Genomic DNA, 24,985 nt, shown 5'->3' on the forward strand with positions numbered 1-24,985 from the left:
CTCCATTATATTACCTGTCCCTGATTAGCATGAATTCTAGATGAACTACTATTTCCAACATGCTATTAGAGTAGCATATAATGAAGTCATCTTTCAACCATGGCAATAAATAGATTTGCTTAACACCTTGAGTCATTAAAATCTCATAGTAAACCCCCTCCCTGCCAAGGAGGCAGGTTGTCCACATCCTAGTTTTACCTTGCTCATATAAAATTCCCCTATAAGTTCTAGCTGGGACATGCATATTGTTCTTCATTTTTTAATTATGACATGATTGTTATTTCCTGCTTGACCCATGTCACATTCTACCAATGGAGTTGAATTTCAAATGAGAAAGGTAGGGAAGAGGTGGATAAAGATATTCATATAAATAAACCTGAAAGATTTAAAACATAAGACCAGAAAGGCCAGAATATAGTCTTGTAGCTAGATTTTCAAAATGTGCCTGTTTGAGTTTTCACAAGCAGCCTATGAAAGTTCAAGTAATTTGCCAAATTCTTTCTTCTATTTATAAATCTTGTAATCTATTAATACTACCTTTCAATTCCTTCCTTCTTCCTTCTCTGGAAACAGGGAGTGTTTTACATGAGCTCCAGAGTAATTAGGGGAAATGACTGCCAGCTATCTCTTAACCAAAATGGATACAACAGCCTAGGATGCCTTTACCATCTCAGATCACATTTCTAAGGTATTTCTGTGGTTCATAAAATATTTCCATATATCTTGCTGGACCTCAACAACAATCCCACCTTATATGGAACATACACATCAAAATCCTTGTTTTAAAGATGAGAAATGATATAATAACTATTTTGAATCTTGGCAAGTGGGTGAATACTCATCGGCAAGGTTGTTACAAAATAGGACTAAATGATTCCATTATGAAAAGTTTAAGTGATTCAGAAAATGTACACATTTACACTGAAAGAGGATACTTAGCAACTCACTTGTGATCATTATTGTTTCAAAATGCATATAGAAAAAAATTTACAAGATGATCTAAGTCCTAACAAAAGTATTTTTTGCTAGCTACAACAAAATGTCAAGTTCATGTATCACACTGGGCCAATCAATAAAAACTAATACTTAGCAGCAATTTAGATACTTTCAAAATTGACTATCCAACTCAACAAAAGGCAAAGTAAAGCTGCAAATTAGTAAAATCTGATTAATTGGCACCATAGGGTAAATGAATTCAATAAGAATTTTATATTTTATATATTTATTTTATTTCAGTTATGGAATAAAACAAGTATTCCCATAACAATATAATAAAAAAGATGATTATTACATGAAAACTGCAAATCTGCTATTACTTTCAAATATGCATTAAAATTGTGTAATTTTTTTTTCCTTCTTCACCTATTCCCCCCCCAGATAGTTACCATTAGACATAAATAGATATAAATATGCAAAATCATGCAATACATACTTCTATTTATCAGTTATTTTTCTGGATATGGACAGTGTAAGGCATCTTTAATAAAGTGAGGCATTGAATACTGGGGATATAAATACAAGAAGAAAAATAAACACTTAATTATCCTAAAAAGACTTATGATAGAAAATGCTATCCACATCCAGAGGAAAAAACTTTAGTTTGAATAGACTGAAGCATACTATTTTAAAACTTGCTTTATATTTTTTCTTCCTCATGTCTCTTTTTCCCTTTTGTTCTGATTCTTTTTTCACAATATGACTAATATTGAAATAAGTTAAACATGCTAGTACATGCAAAATGTTATTTCCTGCTTAACCTATACCACATTCTACTAATGGAGCTGCATTTCAAATGTGGAAGGTAGGGAAGAGGTAGGTAAAGATGTCCATATAAATAAACAGAAATGTAGTCTTGTAACTAGATTTTCAGATAGATATTTTTATATATCTTGCTGGATCTCAACAACAATTACACATTTTATGGACACATCAAAATCTTTGCTTTAAAGATGAGGAAACTGAGGCTTACTATGATAACTATTTTCAATCTTGGCAAATAGGTGGACACTCATCTGCAAGGCTGACACAAAATAGGATAAAATGATCCCATTATGAAAAGTTTAAGTGATCCAGAAAACTCATTTAACTAAAAGAATAGACTTAGCAACTCTCCTGAGATCAGATTACTTGCTATTGTGGAGAAGGGGAAGAAAGGGAAATAGAAAAATGTGGAACTCAAAAACTTACAAAAAAGGTAAATGTTGAAAATTACTTTTGCATATAATTGGAAAAAATAAAATAAACATTTAAAAGAATAAACCCTTTTGTCTGCATTGCTCACATTCTCTATCTTGAAATGTATTATACAATATATAATACAAACTACATATAAAATAACAGGGATAAAGAGAATATAGTAACTAAGGATGAGGTGAGCAGAACAGGCTCCATGCAAAGGCATAAGGGTCAGCCTTCAGGTCTAGAAGACCTAGGCTCAATATAATATCAGTGTGACCTCAAATAAGCAAGTCTTGTAAACTTTCAATGATCTAGGCAAGACTAAATTACAGATTGTCTTCATACTGTTTGAAGGTTAAGCAAATGATTGACAATCATTTCTCAAGAAGAAAAAAAAGCATGCACTAAAATTTAATCTGCATTTTTAATATTTTCCCCAATTCTTTCTTAAATTCTGACAATCAACATAAGAAAAAACAAAAGGCAAAACCAAAATAAATCCAAAATAAAATCAAGCTCTGATTTTCTAGGGATTGTCAATTCAAAATATAAATGCTCCCAATGAAAATTAATAATCAGCAGGGGTGATTCAAGGTTCAGGATTTGAAAGTGCTGTACAAGGAAACATAACACAAATGGGCAGTCAATAGAAAGAAAGGCAAGAAAGCCAGTTTTATTGAGGAGACCTCAAAATCAGAAGAACTGTTGGGGGCAATGGGAAAAATTGGACTTTTGGCCTAGTGTTTTGTTTTGTTTTCTTTTCATAGCATTCTTATCTGGGTGAAGTAAGACCAGACATACTTGGAATGGTGCTGATTCATGCAAGCTGGGCTGAACACCTGGTGGCGAGCTGATAGACCAACTCTAAAGTAGGAAAACTGGCTTTCAGCCTTACATAGATTAGCCAGGTGGTAATTTGAACCTCTCAGGAAGTTTTTTTCATTTGGGCAGGAAGTGTGCTAAATTCCTTACTAGGACAAATAACATATCTGCCTGAATGGAGGGAACTTTTTCAACCATGAGTTAACCACACCGATGAAATCATAAATTTGGGACCTCCAATAGTCACAAAAAAAAAAGATTTTTTAAAATTTATTGACATTTGTTAATACCTTCATTGAATTATGCTAACATTATGTATGTCCAAGAATATTTATATATTTGATGTGATCTCAAGCAAAATTCATCATAAAAGAATCATTTGACTATTAATTAAATGCTTGGGAATTGTCTTGGTGTTTTTTAGCTCTGGTTTCTATCATGTGGCTAAACTACCTTGCATCACAAATTTTTAAATATTGCAAAAACCAGCAGGGAAGAAGAAGAACATTTTCTGACATAAAAACATAATTTCAAACCCACAAGCAAATAAATGAATACACAAACACAACCTGAGCACCCTGGGTTTTCCAGGATGATGTTCAACTTTTGGTGCATGAGCCCCAACAGAGTACACACAACACCAAATCTTCCAACCTGCCAGTTTCTCGAGGCAGAGAAAAGACTGAGAACTCAGGAACTGTCTCTCACCACCTGTCTGCTGTTTGCAAGTCCAAGACTGACAGATAGGACATATGCCACAGCCACATGCTACTACTGTGAGAAATTTAACTGGGACAGGCTAAGGTAACATGGTAAATATTCTTGTCAAATGCAAATGTCTTTTCAGACCATGGCACTTATGCTCATTTAACTCACTTGGCAATAAACACCTCAAACACTCAGAAGTCTTGGCTTTCCACTGCAACAATTACGTATGGCTATTCTGAGAAAATGATTTATTTCTAAAGAGGACTACTGCATAAAGTATTAGGCTTACCTTACTTTAATCATGCATAAGAAGAATTATTTTTTTGAGATTGAACAGGCTCCCATTTACCAGATGTAGAAATGTCTAGTTTGTAAACACACTTATACCTCGTAGGATTCATATTTAGAAATAATTAGTAATAAACCCAAAAATTCATGTGACCAGAATTATATTCTGTGGGCTCAGGTTGGAAATGAGCTATTTTGATGCAAGAATGAGAATGATGCATTTCTTCAGGTCAAGAAAAATACTGTAATATTTTGATAGATACATGATTTCAAAAAAAACACAAATTTGTGAAGGATAGAAGAAACCTTAGTGGCTGTTAATCCCAACTCATAAACAAAATATAATAACAATACACTTATCAAGTAATCACCCAACCTCTTCTTGAACATGTGCAAGGGTTGGGGTTGGGGAGTGGGAACCACTATCTCCTGAGGAGCCTAGGACACTTCTGGATAGCTCTCTTGGTTAGGAAGTCTGTTCTAACATCAAGTCCAAATTGGCCTGTGTAATTTCCACCTATTGTTTCTGATTATGCTCCCTGAGGCCAAACAGAACAAAGTCTAATCCCTCCTCCAGTCCTTCAAAAACTTGGAATAACTTTTACATACTCCCTGTCTTCTCAGGCTAATTGATCACACCTAGGTCTTACAATTGACTCTCATGTGATGTAAATTCAAGGCTCTTCACTGGCCTGGCTGCCCTCCTTTGAACATTCTCCTGTTTAACAATATCTTCCTTATATTACAGTGTTCAGAACTAAACCCAATACTGTAGATAAGGCATGATGAAAGTAGAATACACATCACCTCTCTGGTCCTAGAAACTATGTGTTTCTTATTGCAGTTCAACATATATCAGTTTTTATAATGGCAGTCACATCATCTTGATTTTGGAGTCCTTTAAAATTCTCAGATCTTTTATCAAACCACTGCTTTCAAATGATGCATTCCCCCAGCTGGTACATATGAAGCTGATTTTTTTGTACCCCTCTGTAAAATTTCTTTTATCCCTACTGAATCACATCTTATTAAATTCAGCCCAAAGCTGAATCCTGACTGTCCTCCAGGGTGTTCACCATTCCTCTCAGTTTTGTTCCATGTGCAAAACTGATGAGCAGGTTATCAATTTTATCCAAGAAATTGATAAAAATGTTATACAGCCCAAGGATGACCACAGAACCTGAGGGCAACTTACGGGAGAACTCTTGCTATATTGACTAGGAATATTCATTACTCACAGAAGCCAGCTGTTCTGAATTTGTTCAGTTATGAATTTATCTAATTGTATTTATCTCTTACAAAGTCCCTCCATCTTCTCTAGTAAAGATACTCTATCAAAACCTTTGCTAAAATCTAAATAAGCTACTCTTACCTAAGAACTAGTAGCAATGGGTTGCAATAAACAGACAGGCTTAGCCAGAGTCAGGAAGAATTAAATTCAAATAAGACCTTAGACACTAGCAGGATGATTCTAGGTAAGATACTTAACCTCTGTCAAAAGGGGATGATAAAGATCACCTATTCGAAGAGTTATTGTGAGGCTCAAATGAGATATCTGTAAAGTCCTAAAGCACATGATGATGATGATGATGATTCATTCTCAAAGAAGACCATGAAATCTTCATAAAAGTTAGCTGTTATTGTTATAATTTATTTAGTAAATTACTAATTTTTGCCTTGCATAACCTTTCCTCAGAGTAAGTAGTCTTTAAATAAGTGAGCAAGAAATGGAACAAGGAACTTCTTTCCAGCCCCCAGATATACTGGGACATACCTTTCCACAGATTACCCTGTCACCAGTGGCAGAAGGAACAGACAAGAAACATTTAGTCAAGACAATTGTATACTCTTTGGGTCATTTCCCAGCTGGAAACCCCCTCTGCCTCCAAAACTGCTGATGTCACATGCAAGACCGCTGAAATTATCTGCTACACTAATTTTTCCAAAATTGAAGGTACAGGTTCCATTTTCTCTTTTTCCTTCGTCCCCATACTTTTTGTCTGTCTCTCAAAAAGTATTTATTAAATACTTACCATATCTCAAACTCTGCATTAAATGCTGTATTATTTAAAAAAATGGGGATGGGGATCAGCCTCTGCTGTTGTGGAGCTCACATCCTAATGGGAAGGCAAGGAGTCGATATACAAATAACTATGTACCTATAAGATAATACAAGAGAATTTAGAGGGAAGGCACTAGCATCAAAGGGATCAGGAAGGACTTATTGCTAAAGGTGAGATTTTAGCTGAGATTTAAAGAAAGCCAGAGGGCAGAGACAGGATGGGAAAGTATTTCAGGATGGGGATGGTCAGTGAAAATCTTGACTGAGCCAGGGGATGGAAGGCTCATGTCACTGCCCCATGCAGGGGAGTAAAGTGTGAGAAGACTGGAAGGGGATAGATTATGAAATACTTTAAAAAGTGAAAAAAAAAGAATTCGTTTATGTTTGATCCTAGAAATAATAAAAAAAAAAGTGGAGTTTATTGAATAGGGAGGGTGACATGGTCAGATCTATGCTTTAGATAGAGCTCTTTAGAAATTGAGTGGAATATGGATGGTATTGGGGGAGATATCAAGGCAAGGAGACTAACTCAAAGTCTATTGAAATAGTCCAGGTGGAAGGTGATAAGGGTCAACACCAGGGAAGTTTTGAAAATAATTTTTATTTTTTGTTTTTTTTTAATTTTAATAGAAACCAATTACAATATTCTGAATTAAAAAAAAAACAGAAAATGATTGTATGAAACTTCCTCTAATATAAATAGCTTACTTTGAAAAAAAGCACGATAAATTCAACCTGTTACTTTCAAAGTTGTCTTGTTGCCTGTGTCTCCTGAATTTTTGCATTTTCTTCTATTATGCTTAAAAAGAATTTAAAAATGCTTCAATGACTCTTCCCTATTTCCCTGACCTCCAGCTCTCCATCTCCCCAATTAAAAAACAAAAAACACACTTTTCATGACAAACAAGTGAAATCAATCCAAGCAAATCCACTGATAAACCATGTCTACATTCTGCATCCCCCTATTCATCACCTTTCTGTCATTGTTGGGTATGATCTACCCTTGATGAAGCCATACTAACTTTCTATTATCACTGCTTCCAATTATTTCTTTAATGCTCTCTTAAATAATCTTTCTAGGAATGGAAATCAAACTAACAAACCCATGTTGTGCAGACTGTTCTCTTCCCTTTATAAAATATCAGGATAGATGATCAACCACAATGGACTTAGCTACTCTGAATAAGACATCAATCCAAAACAGTTCCAAAGTACTCATGAAGAAAAATGTTATTCATCTTCAGAGGGAAAACTGATGAACTAACTCTGCATGCAGAATGAAAGACACGTCTTTCACTTTATTTTTCTGGGTTTAAAAAATACTTTTTGTTTGCAACATGACTAATATAAAATATGTTTTGCATGACCTCATATCTAATTGATCTTTGATATGAAGGACGTAGTATTAGATAATTGATATCATATTACTTGCTTTCTCAATGGGTAGAAAAAGGAGAGGAAGGAAGGAGAGATGCAATGCCTGTGTAAATGGCTAATTTGAAGCCAGAGTAGGTATCCAAGACAGGCTGAAACACTAGACTAAATCAAATAAGATAAAATGTAATGAGGATAAATGTATAGTCAACAGCAAAGAAACAAAACACTTGAAGCAATGTAGATGTGAATTTTTTTCTGAATAAATCAGGCAGTTTTAGTAGACTGAAAGCTCAATGAGTCAACAGGATGACATGGAAGTCAAAAGTTAACATGATCATAGATGACACTGAGAGAGGTCAGAGTCCAAGACTGGGAAGATAATATTTTTGCTATCCTCTCCCTTGGTCAGACATGTCTGAAAAATTGTGTTCTGTTCTGGTAGAAGATTGGAAATCAAGAACAATGAGGAGGAAAGAATGTTGATGGAAGTTCATGACATATGAAAATCATCTGAACAAAGGACATTTTAGATGGAATTACAGATCAATAATCTATTATGACTCCAAAGTGAATCTTCCAGCAGCCATAAATGATTAGCAAAAAGAACATCTGATTTCTTCACAAAAAAACATAGGGACTAGACTTTGCAAACATGGAAGTCCTGCCTTCATTCTATTACATGGAGATCAACAAAACATGTTATGTGTTATGAGAACTCTAAGAAGGAATTTGTGAGAGATGCAAAAATATTTATCCTCCCAGAGATACATTTGCTGAGACATCCTTAACTCCAGATCAACTCATAAACTAAAGTACCTAAGAATTTGAGAACTAGATTTTGCCTTGGAAGATTCCTGATTCCCTAATGTTTAATGAGGTTTTATTTAAATATTAGGGACATGATAGCCATTTTTCACAATGTGAAAGTATGTTCAAAGAGGATCACACTTGTTCCATTTAGCCCCAGAGAATAAAATTAAAAACAAGGGAATAGACACAAATTTATACTTAAAGCAAAGAAAATCATCTTAATAATGAGAGCTGACTCCAGGTAGATTGGGCTTCTTTCTGCAGGACTAGATTCTTCCTTAATGAGGTGTTCAACTGAAGACTGGATGAGCATGACCCAGCCAGACCTATTCATAGAAGATTTTTATTTGGCAAAAGATTAAAGGTTCCTTCCAAATTCAATTCTGTGATAACAATCTTAAATTGGGGGAAAGAGAGGAAGCAAACACAGCCTAGGAAATAGACACATAAACACAGACACACATAACCCCATTGTTTTCAGTTGGTATGGATACCAGAGACCAATGCATATTTGTCTAATATAAAATAATTATTCAGGCATTGAAAATTTCAGCCTTGAACTATTTAAAAAACAAGAGCATGAATGTGCTTCAACAAGTTCCAACATGCATTCACTTTCCCTGGACTTGTTCTCTCTTACATTCATTCATTAGACAGGCACAAATTGCCCACCAGCTTGAGTTCAAAGTTGTCTGAAGTTTAGTTCAGTTTTAAGATTTAACTAGCATTTCAGAATTAAGCACCAAGATACCTAATATTTGCATTAAGTGGAAACAAAATTTGTTAGCAGAAAATCATGAGAGAGGAACCCAAACACAGACTCCTTTAAACACTGAAGTTTTAGGCATTTTTACATAGTCTAAATTATATAGGTCACAGATTAGAAGTCAGAACAGTCTAAAACTCTTAAAGAGAAGGTCTGGTGGCCTAGGATAAGATGTTACTTATCTGTCCTTAGAAAGGTACCTTCAAATAAAATATCCTCTGAGAACAAAATTTTATTCTGAATAATAATCATCATTTATATAGTACTATATGATTTACCTAATATGAAACAAAATCCTAGTAAATATTATCTTCATTTAAAGAATAGGAAACTGAAGCATAGAGAGGGTTCAATGACATGCCTATGGTTATCCAACTAAAAGTCAAGTGTTGGGACTCAGGATTCAGTTCAGTATTTTTATGCAATATCATGTTTTGAAGTACTTTCATAAATCATACAAAGATATATTAGAATATGGCACATGGCATAAAAGCATTGATTTCATCAAGTATTTGTCCATTCTGCAGTCTCAAAAATAAAATCAGTGTACAACTGAGCACACTGAGTTGCGTGTAGAAGCATGTAATTTCATCTCTATCTCTTCCCACTTTCTCATCTCCAGGGATGAATGAGCTGAGCTATCTCTGAGATGAATTTTAGCTCTGAAACACTAAGATTCTAGACTTCACTGTACCTATAATTTCATCAAGATGAGTATTTCTCCTAAAGGACAAATAGCAACCCATTCATCCACATTTCATCCATGGGACTCTTGTTCATGTTCTCTCATAAATCACAGCATCACAGAATTTGAAAATTAGAAGAGAACTCAGCAGCAACTACTTCAATCTTCAAACAAAAGAAATCCCCATTATTAATATACTTCAAGAGATTGAAAAGTTTCTCCTGAAGACTTTCAAGGAGGGGAACCATGATGGGACAGCTCAATTGTTAAGGAAAATTTTTTTTTAAATCAAATCCAAATTAGTCTCTCTGCAGTACTGCCCAAAGAGGCCAAATTGAACTGTAGTTATCCCTTCCACGTCATGAGGATTAGGGGTATGGTGCCCCAATGATCTGGAAAATCCATATAAAATTTTTTTGGTCCTCCCTTTGTACCAGCGAAGAAATCTGAAATTTTCTTTTATGGGGAGTTTCACAGTATCTTACTGCAAAATTTGATTTAAAATATGGTAATAGGTTTTGTGCAGTCTGCTGGCCTTCACAAACTCTCCCCTGCCCCAAAATTCCCCATTTAATTTCTTATGCCAGTTTATGTTATATCAAAACTACATGCAATGGGGAAAGTAGAGATAGTAGAAGGGATAATTGTAGTTTAATCCCTCCTCCACATGGCAGTCCTTCAAATTCTTGAAGAAAGTTATCGCATCCATGTTTCATGATATAATTGCATAATACTAATTTTCCACTTCTAATTTGTAGTAGAGGTTACCCATAGAAGCTGAAGTAATGCTAGCAGAATGTAAATTCTAACAGATCCTATTGAGGCCAGAAAGACTCTGAGAGCAGTCCTAGGGACAGATAGTTATCTAGTGCCTACCAGTTGATATAGATGCCTGGACCTGTCTATACTCACACTGTGTCACATTTCCTCTCCTCTCATTTACCCCTCAACCCTTTGCAATCTGGTTTCTTACCTCATCCTTAAACCTAAACTGTTATCTTCTAAAACAGCAACAATCTTTTAAATCTGGTGCTCTTTTTTTTTCAGTTCTAATCCTTCTCAATCCATTTATTCTGCTGACCATATTTTTTCTTGGATATTCTTCTCTTCCTACCTATCTTACCATTCTTTCTCAGTCTCCTCTGCTGGAACATGATTTATATCAGGCTGCCAAGCTGAATGATAACAAAGGCTTTTTTCTAAGTCCTTTTCTCTTGGTGACCTCATCAACTTCTATAGGAGTGTCATATCTATGCAGATGAAGTCAAAACCTTTTATGTAGTCCAAGTCTTTCTCCTGACCCCAGTCATGCATAATAACTTATCAATTAGATATTAAAACTGGACGTCCCAGAAACATCCCAAATTTAATATATCCCTCCAAATCCCTCCCTCATCTTTCTATCCAAAGCCCAAATATGTTTTCTGTGAAAAGCCACACCAATCTTCCAGTTCTTCACCAGTTTATATGAATAATTCTTCTCAGTTCCTCACTCTCTCTGCCCTTTATACAGCCTACCAAATGTATGCATTTTTTACTATGTCAGCATAACACTGAGAAAATAGAAATAAAAAACAAATAACCTCTTTAAAAGTTGCTGTTTGGATTGGGTAATTAAGTATACAGTAGGGGCAGTTAGGTGGTATGGTGGATAAAGCACCAGTCCTGGAGTCAGGAGGATCTGAGTTCAAAACCCATCTCAGACATTTAATAATTACCTAGCAGTGCGACCTTGGGCAAGTCACTTAACCCCATTGCCTTGCAACAACAGAAAACAAAAAAAGTATACAGCTGAATATCTGACCCAACATTGAGCTTATACTAGCATCATAATAGCTTATGATTAGAATTTTTGTAGTGCTCTAAAAATTGTAAAGTACTTTTATAAATATTACCCCTTTTATTCTCACAACAACCCTGGTGCTATTAGTATTCCCATTTTGCAGATGAGTAAATTGAGGGAGGTAGAAGTTAAATGGCTTGCATAACAACTAAGGGTCAGGCTAGTTTAGAATCTTTCTGACTAATTCTAGTCATAGCTGATATATCATTGAAAATAACTTAATTTTACAAAATTAATGGTAACTAGGGCATCCCAAAGCTTTAATACAGCTATGTTGGTTGGTTTTTTTAGATATAATCTAAAAAATAGCAGAGTGGGGGCGGCTAGGTGGCACAGTGAATAGAGTATCGGCCTTAGAGTCAGGAATACCTGGGTTCAAATCTAACCTCAGACACTTGATAATTACCTAGCCATGTGGCCTTGGGCAAGCCACTTAACCCCATTGCCTTGAAAAATCTTAAAAAAAAAAAAGCAGAAAAAAAATAGATTATTAATCTCTTTCAAGGTCATTCGTTTCTCCATTTAAAATGAAAACTTGAGCATTCCCCTTCTATTCTCACCCTGTAGTATGTAGCTGTAATTTAGATTAACAGGGAAAATGTTAAGAACAAAGATATCGTAGGCAGTTCTAGGAATGTCATCTTGAGATTAGTTATTAAATAGTGAATAATAAACACTCCCAATTTCCCTAGGTCCAGTCTACTGGGGAACAATCATTGCAATCTTAAAATCCCTATTTAACATTACTTAATGAGCTATAATTAAAGGCAAAGGTTAATATTTTATTCATTCCTCAAACTGCCGCAAGCTACAAGTTGACATGATTTCTCTCTCTCTCTCTCTCTCTCTCTCTCTCTCTCTCTCTCTCTCTCTCTCACACACACAAACACACACACAGCCAGTTTTTGAGACGTCCCTTTTATTTTTGCATGCTACAGGCCAGTAACTTTTTTCCATTTATATTCACAGAGAAACTTCACTGCTTTAGGATGACTTTAGGGTTGCAGCTCTCTTGACCTTGAGAAGGCTACAAGTTAAGCTATAATTTGGGGAAGTCAAGTTCTCCCTTGCATTTCTGAATTTGCAGTTTTAATTGACTCTAAAAGTTTAATGATTCTTGGCCAAGAATACAGCTTTATTTTTAGAACATTCTGCCTGTAAATAGAATGGGTGTTCCTTAAGGGGAAAGGAATAAGCATTTTTATATAGCACCTACTTTCACTAACTATACGCTAAGCACTTTACAAATATTATCTCATTTGATCTTCCCAAGAACTTTGGAAGGTAGGTGTTATTATAACCAGTTTTAGTTGAGGCAACTGAGGCAGACAGATTAAGTGACTCACCAAGAGTGACACAAATAGGAAATATCTGAAGCTAAATTTGAACGAGTCTTCTTAACTTCAAGCCCAGAACTTTATCCACTGATAATTTCTTTCTTAAAAGGAATAAGAGATTATTTAAATAAAATCTTACTATCTTTTGAACTATAAATCAAGGGAATGAATAAAGTGAATAATTTTATTGAAGGTTTTTTAATCCCAAAAGGGAATCATAATTTAGATCATCCTAGCTATAAAATATCATTTATCTAAGAGCCTGCAATTTTAAGATATATATAAGATTCTCTTTCTTACTGGGACCCTAAATCCTGAGTCTATTACTTGAGATCCTTCTGACTCTTACTTACTATGGGGTTTTTTTTTTGCAAGGCAAATGGGGTTAAGTGGCTTGCCCAAGGCCACACGGCTAGGTAATTATTAAGTGTCTGAGACCGGATTTGAACCCAGGTACTCCTGACTCCAGGGCTGGTGCTTTATCCACTACGCCACCTAGCCGCCCCTCTTACTTATTATGGCCTTAATTACTGTTCTTTCTTTTTTTTTTAAGATTTTATTTATTTTGAGTTTTACAATTTTTCCCCTAATCTTACTTCCCTTCCCCCACCCCCCATAGAAAGCAATTTGCCACTTTTTACATTGTTTTCATGGTATACATTGATCCAAATTGAATGTGATGAGAGAGAAATCACATCCTTAAGGAAGAAACATAAAGTATAAGAGATAGCAAGATCAGAAAATAAGATATCAGGGTTTTTTTCCCCTAAATTAAAGGTAATAGTCCTTGGTCTTTGTTCAAACTCCACAGTTCTTTCTCTGGATACAGAAAGTATTCTCCATCATAGATAGCCCCTAATAGTCCCTGATTGTTGCACTGATGGAATATGTGAATCCTTCAAGGTTGATCATCGCCCCTATGTTAAGGTGTACAGTGTTTTTCTGGTTCTGCTCATCTCACTGAGCATCAGCTCATGCAAATCCCTCCAGGCTTCCCTGAATTCCCATCCCTCCTGGTTTCTAATAGAACAATAGTGTTCCATGACATACATATACCACAGTTTGCTAAGCCATTCCCCAAATGAAGAACATTTACTTGATTTCCACCTCTTTGTCACCTCAAACAGGGCTGCTATGAATATTTTTGTGCAAGTGATGTTTTTACCCTTTTTCATTATCTCTTCAGGGTATAGACCCAGTAGTGGTATTGCTGGATCAAAGGGTATGCACATTTTTGTTGCCCTTTGGGCATAGTTCCAAATTCCTCTCCAGAAAGGTTGAATGAGTTCTACTGTTCTTTTTAAAGTCTGAAATTGAAATGTCCAATACTTGGGCTTTTCCCTGTCTAAGAGACAGATTCTTTCTCAGTTTCCTCAACTTATTCTAATCCAAAATTTTACTGAGTCCTATTTAGTCAGTCAGGGTTTTCTAGTGGGGATAAATTTATCCAGATGAAAGATCAGGGCATTTTGCATTCAAGTTCAAATACTCAAGTTTGTTTAGTCTTAATAAAGATATAGGTCCTTATGATTACTAAATTACAAGAGACAACAATTAGCTAACCAAAGAGTAGCTCCCTAACTGCAGTAAGTCGGTTAGAGTTAAACTTGATCAACAAAACCAGGATATTCTAAGGGTCAATTTCAGGTATGATTTACGTATTATAATAAGGACTGACATAGGCAATTTTTCTTTACACAGAAGAGAAGAATCCTACCCTCATCTATAGTTAAAAATACCCCATCCTGAGGAGGATGAGAAAACTAGACTAAATAGGGCACCTTCTGTACAAATTACTAAAATACCATGAATAGTATTAAATTATCAAACATTTTTAAGTGAATGTCACATAGACATCTGAAAAAACATGAATGGAATATATGATCTTTCTCCCTGAAATAGCCTCTCTCCCTAATCTCCATAATACTGCTGATAGTATCGCCATCTACCCAAGCTCCCAATCTTGGTGACTTTTTCAATTTCTCTCTTTTTTTAAAGATTAAATTAATTTTTTTTAAATTAAAAAGTATTTACTCTTCTTTTTTTTCCAACTGGGAAAAAAAAAGAAAAATAAAGGCCTTGTAACATAAACACATCATGATCAAACAATTAATTCCCACATTGGTGGTGTCTGAAAAATCTCTTGCTCTACATGTTAAGTCCATTTCCTCATCATGAGTCTTATGGAATCATGATTTGTCTTTACATTGATGAAATATCTTAAATCTTTTAAAGTTTGATTTTCCTTATAATATTATTTAAATTATTCTCAAGGTTCTGTAGCTATCCTTTAGAATTATAACTAAAACAGAAAGGAAGAGTGATTATGCTGGTAACCTGAAAATGGAATCAAAACAGTGTGGTTAGCATTCTTTGTGATATCTCACAATGGCATCATGTCATTTGGTGACTGTGGATTTGAACCATTTGAATGCAATGAAGGAGAGAAGTCAAAACACATATAAAAAGGAAGATAAAGGAGGAAGGTAGGAGAACAGGATGCTTTTAGAATTTTTATACAAGCAAATATTTTATATGAGCAAAACGGAAATGTCAATGCCTGGTGCATATTATGTTACAGCTGTAAAACTACACCAATATGTTCTGCTTTTAGGAAGAAGGGAATGAATATTTATAGAAAGTTGTGCTACTGTTATTGTTTAGTCGTTTCAATCCAGTCTACTTCTTTGTAACTCCATTTGGGAGTTTTCTTGGCAGAGATATTGAAGAGGTTTGCCATTTCCTTCTCCAGCTCATTTTACAGATGGGGGAACTGAGACAAACCAGGTTAAGTGATTTGCCCAGGGACACTCAGCTAGTAAGTATCTAAGGCCAGATTTGAACTCAGGAAGCTGAGTCTCCTCAATCTAGATCCAGGACACTATGCTCTATGGCACCACCTAACTGTCCTTAGCACTGTGCTAGTCATTTTACAAACAATATCTCATTTGAAATAATAACTATGAGACAGGTGTTATTATTTTCACTTTTCAGATGATAAAACTGAGGCAAACGTAAGTTAAATGACTTGTTCAAGGTCCCACAGCTAGTAAACATTGGAGGCCAGATTTGGACTTATATTTTTATAACCTCAGGTTCATAATTCTTTCTTTCTACTTTGTCACCCGTTTGTCTTATACTAATTAATATTAATAGCCACAGTGCACCGTACCAAATTGGGCAGAGTGAAAATTACTGTTAAGTAGAACTTTGTGGGGCTGTTATTTGATTTGATGTCAACATGATTCCTGGTGAAAGTCTTTACTGTACTGAGTTGATAATCTGTTATACAAAAAAATGACCATGGGGAACTATGAGATGTGATGTCTGACACCAGAATCAGTTTTCATTGCTTGTATAGTGTTGGGGGCACCTTTGTGGAGATAATGAAAAGATTCTCTCAACTCCTTTCTCAAGTGTGTGATTTCCATTTTGAAGGGGAATAATTCCCTACCTTGGAGATTATAAAGTTGGTTGCTGAATCCCTCATGTACAAATTATAAACTAGCTACTCCAAATCATTTTCTGACCTATACTTAGGATTCAAACAGTTGGGTTTTATTTTTTTACTTTGCCATGGGAAGTCAATCTGTCCTTTTCAAACCCAGACCCAGCAGGAAATATGTCAGAAGGATTTCACACTTTCTTTTGTATATTAAATTTTTCTGGCCTTCCTTATGGTCAAATAAATTTCTTAGGACAAGTTTTATTGCCACTAGGTATTCTAGACCTATCAATAACTGGGGATGCAGGGTAGAATTAACAATATTGATCAATTATGTTGATGTCCATTAAAGGGAAACAACCAGTGTGCAGATAGTTGTAAACTTGTCAAGAGGAGCATGAGGGCTTATTATCCAGTCCAAAACAGCCTACCAGATCTTCCTCTTAAATCTACACTTTATTCATTTGCATCAGAAATGAAGCAGGTAGAAGGATGATAAAGCTGAAATAACTGGGTAATGTTAGTTGCTTTCAACAACTTGTCATGTACTCATAGGTTGTGTACAGTATTCTTATTTCTAGTCTTAGGCTGTCTTCTCAAATAGTCTCACATGCCACCAGCTCAAAAAAGAGATTATATCCTAAAAGACCAACTCTAAGGGGCAGCTGTATGGCAAAGAGGATAGAGAGCTGAGTTCAAATTAGGTTTCAGACACTTAATATTTACTTAGCTATGTGACCTTGGACATTGCCTTGAAAAAAAAAACACTCCAAAACAGAAACAAAACCCCACCTCACTGATCACAGCTAACCTACTCCTTATCAGGATGAAAGTTCTGGGCAGTTAATAGTGACCTTAAGGGGGTGGCTAGATGGTGCAGTGGATAGAGCACCAGCCCTGGAGTCAGGAGTACCTGAGTTCAAATCCAGCCTTAGACACAATAATTGCCTAGCTGTGTGGCCTTGGGCAAGTCACTTAACCCTAATTGCCTTGCAAAAACCTTAAAAAAAAATAGTGCCCTAAGGCTCCTGTTTGAGAAATTATGGACATAGTTGGACTCAGACTCAGGAAGACCTACATGTTTGATTCCTACCTCAGATGTTACTACTCATGTGACCTTGGGTAAGTCGCTGGGTTTTCTCATCTATAAAACAGGGCTAAGAATAACAGCTACCATATAGGGTTGTTGTGAAGGTCAGAAGAGATATAAAGAGCTTTTCAAAACTTAAAAGTGCTTTGGAATACAGATCACCATGACAGCTCAAGAACTGCATGGAAAGGAAGAACCAAAAAAACACACATAAACAGGGGCCAGAAGGGATGCTGGGTTGATAGGATTGTCTTCTCTTCTAGTTTTCAGGCCAATGCATATTTACAACTCTTTCTAGGGTCCCTAGTGTTTTTAACTATTTTCTTCTAGGTAGCATTCAGGACAGATTTTTATTAGCACCATAGCCTAATTCTGTATTTTCCATTACTTTTCCCTTTGGCTCACCCTCTGAAAAGGCCAATGGCTTCTGCAAATCATTTCCCAGAACCCAAAGAAGGAGAAGGAATTGTTAAAATAAATAATTCTTCGAAATGCTGGCCTCCTTTTAGACCTCCTCAAAACCCTCAAGGGCAGTTTTGTATTATTTAAGATTTTTGGTTCTACACTGTCCCTATTCAGAAGAGGAAAATCCTACTTCCTAGGAATTTTCCTTCCCTATGTTCTCCTATCTATAGGCTGCAATCTCCAAAAATTCCAAAAAGAATGAGAGTGGAGAAATCCCTAAAAATAATCTTGGTCCAATGCTCCTCCAAGGACCATTTTGAACTCTTTGATTCATCTTTAGAATGAGAAAGCACATTGTCCATAAAAAAGACAAAAAAAGAGACTAGACTACAGAAGCCAGATAAGCCAGATAAGCAATACCATGTCTGTCTGTCTCTGTCTCTCTCATTCTCTCTCTCTCTCTCTCTCTCTCTCTCTCTCTCTCTCTCTCTCTCTCTCTCTCTCTTCATTTCCTCAAATTATACGCTTCTGTGTTAAGGAAGATGCTGATAAGCAGAAAAAAACCCTGCCTAATGTGTCTCCTATATAACTCTTAAATTTATGTCCTCTCTCAATATCTGTTTTCTATAGTAGTTAGTATTCCTCGATGTAGACATTGAAGAAAAAGTCTAGATATAAGTGGCTTCTCACAAAAGGAATTATTTATACTGTTTGTTAATGTCTGAAATACACTTTGATACTATAAAGATTGGGAATCATTTTTGATTCCCTCAGCTTAGCCAGATATGTTTTAATAAAACTGATCAATCTTGGCTACATAAAACAAAATTTTATTACATAATAATGTTCAGGAACAAAGCTATTCATGAAAATAAAGGCTTCCTTCCAGGCAGTAGAGGTCATACTCTAGCTTATGAAAGCTTCTGAAGAAATATTGAGAAAAGATTTCTTAGTCCTATACACAGGACTACTACACAAATTCTCCTTTCTTTCAGAACCTCCTTCAGGTCACAGGCTTTTATTCACAATGAGACAGAGAGAAGGTGAGGCAACCTAGGCTGAGTTGGATTTCAGGTAGGAGGACATTTCTGAAATGCAGGATTTCCATATTCAGTAGTATGGAAGAAAAACAAATCTACAAAGGAATATCTTTAATTACCCTCCCCAATACTTACAGTCTTTGCATCATTTTCAAAGGCTTCTCGTGCCTCTTCATAAGTACAAACTTCTTCTTTGCATTCACGTTCAATATTTCCTTGTCTTATCTCTTCCAAAAAACCATTTGCTCTTGGGTAACGTTTTAATACTGAATTGGCTTTCTCTTCAGTGAGGAAAACTGAAAAAAAGATGGGAAATTAAAAACACATTTCAAAAATAATTGAATTTAAACATTCAAAATGAAAACTGATGGTTGATGAATTATTGAATCTCAGGGGTTTCTCCATCCCTATAAATGTAAAAAATGTCACTGGTAGCTCACTCAGTATGAACAATGGCACAAATAATTGTTTTCAGCACACTTTCCTTGTACTATACAGTTGTCGAAATGCAGCGCCCATAATGACATTATGAGATATGAGAGACTGAAGGTTATACTAGATAAATAAAGCTGAGAACTGAATTCAATGGTTTTATGAATTGTTACACCCATTCATTTATCTAACAGAAAATCAAAACCTACTTTCCCTGTAATTTAGGTTTTGCCTCAATTTTGTCAACAACGAAATGTTCGTATGAAATTCTAGAAGCCGTAAAAATATAAACCCAGAAAACAAGTCAAATAAAATCAATCAACAAACATTTATTAAGCACCTACTCTGAGTCAGGCATGGTTTAAAGAGTTGTGGATAAGAAATGAACTAAAAGACAGTTCCTGTCTTCCAGGAACTCACAAATCAACAAGCATTTTTACTAGGTCTGAGGCACTGTGCTAAGCTTAGTGGAAGAAAGGGAAAAGCAGACCTTAAACTCCTAATGGAGCTGATGATCTAATGGAAGCAGAGGAAAGGGATTATACATTTATTTAGCACCAACTATCAGCTAAATCTCACACTAAGCTCTTTACAAATACTATCAGTCAGAGAACTGTAGAAAAGAGGAACAGGAGATGTATGTGAGGCTCTTCAGTTCTCCAAAAAGGCTGAAGGAAAGCGCATGTTGGGGTCATATCTCTCCTCCCAGGAGTCATTTGGGGTAGAAATCTAGAGTGGTTAACCATGTATTAGCCAGAGGAAAGGGACCTGAGACAGTTTTGAAATTTAGCACTTAGGGAAAATAACCTAAGAGGGAAGGGAATGTGATAAGAGTAAAAGTGGAAAATAAAGAAAAGATGAATGAAATTTACAAATACTTCAGGAAGTTAACAATTAAAAACCTTCATAAGTAGCAAAATCAAAAGGGAAGATAGTAATAACAAGAAGAGAAATGATGAACTCTAGATCGGGGATCTCTAAATGAGTTCTGCAAGTCTAAATAAAATGAATCAAGACCTGATGAAGAGGATTCTATGGATTCTGAAGACAAGATGGAACCACAAAGAGTAGGATGCTCCTGAATGGTTTTTTAAAAAGAAATAAAATTTGTGAGAGCAGGGTTTATTTTGTACACATCAGGAATAACTGACAGAACGAAAAAACATGAAACCACAGCTTCAAATCTCATAAAAGAAACAATGGAGAGGATAACTGATTGGGAATGAAAATGCATGGATCTAAAAGACAAACAAAAATGAAATTTTAAAAGCACAATCTCCATTCAGGCAAAATAAATTGATCGCCAAGAAAGGCTCTGTACATACAATTTAAAGATTATAGGATTTCCAGAAAAAAATATACATTCAAAAACGTGAACACAATTTAAGAAATAATATAAGAAAACTGCTCAGAATTTCTTAATACAGAAAACAACAGGAAAGAATCTACAGATCATATCTAGGAGGGAAAAAAAAAACACAATTACAATAAACTCCAAGATATATAATGGTTAAATTCAACAATCACATTGGCAAATAACAATTTCTGCAAGTAACCAGAAAAAAGACCTTCAAATGGAAAGGAAAAGATTTGAAAAACAAGACTATTCTCTCACAAATTAGAGGAGGAAATTGTGTTAGGGATTCCAAAGAACAAAAGAGCTTAAGCTAATTTTTTTCTTTTTTAAAAATATTTTAAAATTTATTTTCATCCATATGCAAACAGCTTAAGCTATAATCCAAGATGACCCATTCCACAAATCTAAATCTAATCATAAATGAAAATAAATGGATGCTCAATAAAAAGAGGTGTCCTAGAAAGAAAACTGGAAGAAATTATTTGCTGGGGTGGCTAGGCAGCGCAGTGGATAAAGCATCAGCCCTGGAGTCAGGAGTATCTGGGTTCAAATCCAGTCTCAGACACTTAATAATTACCTAGTTGTGTGGCCTTGGGCAAGCCACATAACCCCATTTGCCTTGCAAAAACCTAAAAAAAAATTATTTGTTTTTCATGGAGAACAAATAGGAATACAAGAGGAACACAAAAACAAGTACCAAACACAACCAAGAACAAAATAACAAAGAGCTCATTTAAGAAACTGTTTCAGCTCCTGGAAAGGTCAATTTTATCATGCACATGGTGAAACCCTTCTATAGGTAATACCAGTGAAAGGAAATGTAGAACTCCCAAACCACATGGTCATATGCTCATTGTTGGTATTCAGGATTGTCTTTAGCTACATTTCTTAAAAATAAAAAGGACCTGTTATGGATGATCATTGGGAAAAGATTGCATTGCAAGAAACCCTGGGTTTGGACTTTTGTTAATATCTTGTAAATCAAAACTACAATTGAACAATACAAAGCTGTGTAACAATAAATGACTTTGTTTTGTTACTTTGGGGAAAAAATTGTTTGTAAATGCACATGAGACAGCAGTGGAAAACAGAAGAAAAACAGAAGTGATGAAGAATTAGATCTGAAACATCATGGATTAAAACCATAGCTGCTTACATGTGAATCAAACTGAGTTAAACAGGGTCAAGTGACTTTTTTAGGGTTCCAAAGTTAATAAATGTTTGGTGAAATTTGAACTCATAAATAGAGGAGTCTTTCTGATTTAAGGTCCAATACTCTATCCACTATGCCATCTAGTTGTCCAAATTACAAAATATGAGGCCATGTAAAATGAATGAAAGGAAGAAAAATAGAGGGAAATATGAAATGTAACCTAATCAATCAAAAACTTAAACTCTAACCAACATTTGCCCCCCCAAAACCCCTAATTTTCTAATTTTTGTTCATGGTGCAGTTACTTTACATATCACCTCTTTTTTTTCCCCAAAATTTTAAGTACAAATGTTTCTCAAACTTTAAATTATCAACTGACCTGCCGATCTGTACAGAATTAAAAAAAACAAACAAAAAAGTAATGAAGAATATAAAGGGTCATTTGCTCTACAGAAGCATACTACTAAGACCTTGAAAATGAGATTTATGGTGCATAATTTTGAATTTGAATGTATCCATGAAACTTGATTGTAGCTATAATAGCCTCCTAAATTAACTCATAGCCAGAGGAAGGAGAGGTTTGAAATTATTAAACATTTTTCTTATTTTCTCCCCAGAAATCTTTTGATTTCTGCATCACCACCAGAGCAGAAAATTTATGAAAAGTGATCAGAATGAAGATCCACGTTTTCTAACCAACTGATCATAGCAAATTTTGACTAGATTTCCAATATATACTATAAAAGATCCTAACTATTTTTTTAGGTTTTTGCAAGGCAAATGGGGTTAAGTGGCTTGCCCAAGGCCACACAGCTAGGTAATTAATAAGTGTCTGAGGCCAGATTTGAACTCAGGTACTCCTGACTCCAGAGCCAGTGCGCCACCTAGCTGCCCAGGTCCTAACTTCTTAAAGCTTTTGAACAGGAGAAGCTAACTCTCCTCCCTGACTGTGGTTCCTTCCATCCCTAGTTTCCTCTTCCTGCCTTCTGAGCTGTCAAGCTGTTACACTGAGAGAGCAGAGACACATCTAAAAATGTGAATTTTGATATTTTATTGGTCCCAGTATAATCTCAGTCAGAAATCTTCCTTTGTATTCTGGATTGAATAATTTAATAATTGGTATTCATATAGTATTTGCAAAGTTCTTAACAAATCTGATTTGGTATGTAACAAGTCCATGTGTCACAGAGTGTTATCTCTGCTTTGCAAAAAGGGAACTGAGATTCAGAGAGAAAAGTGACTTTACCATAGACAGTTGACACAGGAAATTTCTATCCCAAGTTTCTTCTAACTCCACATTAAGTACATTTTTCAAATTACTCATGCTAAAAGATATTTTCATCCTATGGCACATTCTCTAAAAGTTACCTTAGTAAAGAAGTTTCTTAACCTTTTTTGCATCACAGCCTCCCTTTTAGCAGTCTAATGAAAACTATGTACTTTCATAGGAAAATGTTTTTAAGTGCTTAAGATAAATATATATTACAAACAAAATTAAATATAAAGACAAAAAAAATTTAAAATGCCCAAGTTGCTCACCAAGATTAGAAAAAAACATTTTTTAACAAGTGTCTCTGTTAAAGGCCTCATTTCTCAAATATATAGAGAACTGAGTCAAATTCAGAAGAATGCAAGTCATTCCCCAATTGATGAATGGTAAAAGGCTATGAACAGGATGTTTTCAGACAAAAGAAACCAAAGTTATCTATGGTTATATGAAAAAATACTCTATCACTATTCATTAGAGAAATGTAAATCAAAACAATTCTGAGGTACCACTTCATGCTTATCAAAATGGCTAATAAGACAGAAAAGGAAAATAATAAATATTGGAAGAGATGTAAGAAAATTGAAACACTAATGAACTGTTGGTTGAGTTGTGAACTGATCCAATCATTCTGGAGAATAATTTCAAACTATGCCCAAAGAGTTATACTGTAACTACTATAATATTACTATCAGATCTGTTTCCTAAAGAGATTAAAAACAAAAGAAAAAGAAAAATGGCCTATTTGCAAAATAATATTTATATCCATTCTTTTTGTAGGGGCAAAGAATTAGAAATTGAGAGGATGTCCATCAACTGGGGAATGGATGAACAAGTTGTAGTATATAATTGTAATTGAATATTGTTGTGCTATAAGAAATGATGAGCAGGATGACATCAGAAAAACCTAGAAAGACTTACATGAACCAATGTAAAGTGAAGTAAACAGAACAAGTAGAACACTGTGTATAGTAATAGCAATATTGCACAATGATGACTTCAAAGGACTTAGCTATTCTCAGCAATATGCTGATCATCCACTATGATGATCAGCATGAAAAATGCTAGCTACCACCAGAGAAAGAACTGATCGAGTCTGAATGCAGAATAAAGCATGCTATTTTTCACTTATTTTTGTGAGTTTTTTGATCCATTTTATTTCACAAAATGACTAATATGGAAATAAGTTTTGCATGACTGCACATGTATGACCTTTATCATATTGTTTACTGTTTCAGGAAGGAGAGGAAAAGAACTTGGAACACAAAATGTTCTGTTAAAAACTGTTTAGACATGTTATTGGGGGGGGGACCACTTGCTATAGAAAAACTCTATGTGTATTAAGCAAAATAAATAACCATCTATGAAAAGACAGTTATGAACTAACTAGGATTTGAACCTTCCAATGAGAAGTAAATTCCAACAGTGAAGTTTCACTGCTTTAAAAAAAAAACTGCATTTTCTTCCCCCCATATTTCTGCTTTAGTTTTCTCTACCTAATCTATAATGAAGCTTGAAGTCAATTTATGGAGCTCTCAAACTAGAGGAGACTGAGCCAAAACCATATACTGTGATTTGATAAATAATGGAACCTGACAGGTCCAAAAATGGCAGGGAGAAAGACTCAATTACTGACTGGACATAGGAAAATGAGATAAAGAAGGATAAAGGCCAAAATTAATTTTGGAACACCAGGAAATACTTATAAACCAGGAATTCCAGCTATTTCATACTATTAAACAACCAGTTCATCCCTGTGGCAGCAGCAGTACCCTAGCTACAAAGGGAATTGGATCACTGTTTTCTAGGATCACAGAATTAAAAAGAAATGAAGGGGTTGGGGATAGATTTACCCCATATTGTATGTTTCTAAGGAAGAAAAAAGGGGGGGGAGAAATATACTAGGGAAGAAATGAAGAA

General features: G+C 35.1%; 1 protein-coding gene across 1 annotated transcript in view; it reads right to left on the reverse strand.

The window, feature by feature from the left end:
• Positions 1-24,985, reverse strand: part of PRRG1 (proline rich and Gla domain 1) — an 84,709-nt gene that overhangs the window by 16,048 nt on the left and 43,676 nt on the right. Inside the window, exon 3 of the mRNA XM_074214199.1 lies at positions 18,992-19,152. Coding sequence (XP_074070300.1) covers positions 18,992-19,152 — 161 coding nt within the window. The remainder of the gene's footprint in view (positions 1-18,991; positions 19,153-24,985) is intronic.

This window comes from Macrotis lagotis, chromosome 1, assembly GCF_037893015.1.
Source record: "Macrotis lagotis isolate mMagLag1 chromosome 1, bilby.v1.9.chrom.fasta, whole genome shotgun sequence".
NCBI classification, from domain to species: Eukaryota; Metazoa; Chordata; class Mammalia; order Peramelemorphia; family Peramelidae; genus Macrotis; species Macrotis lagotis.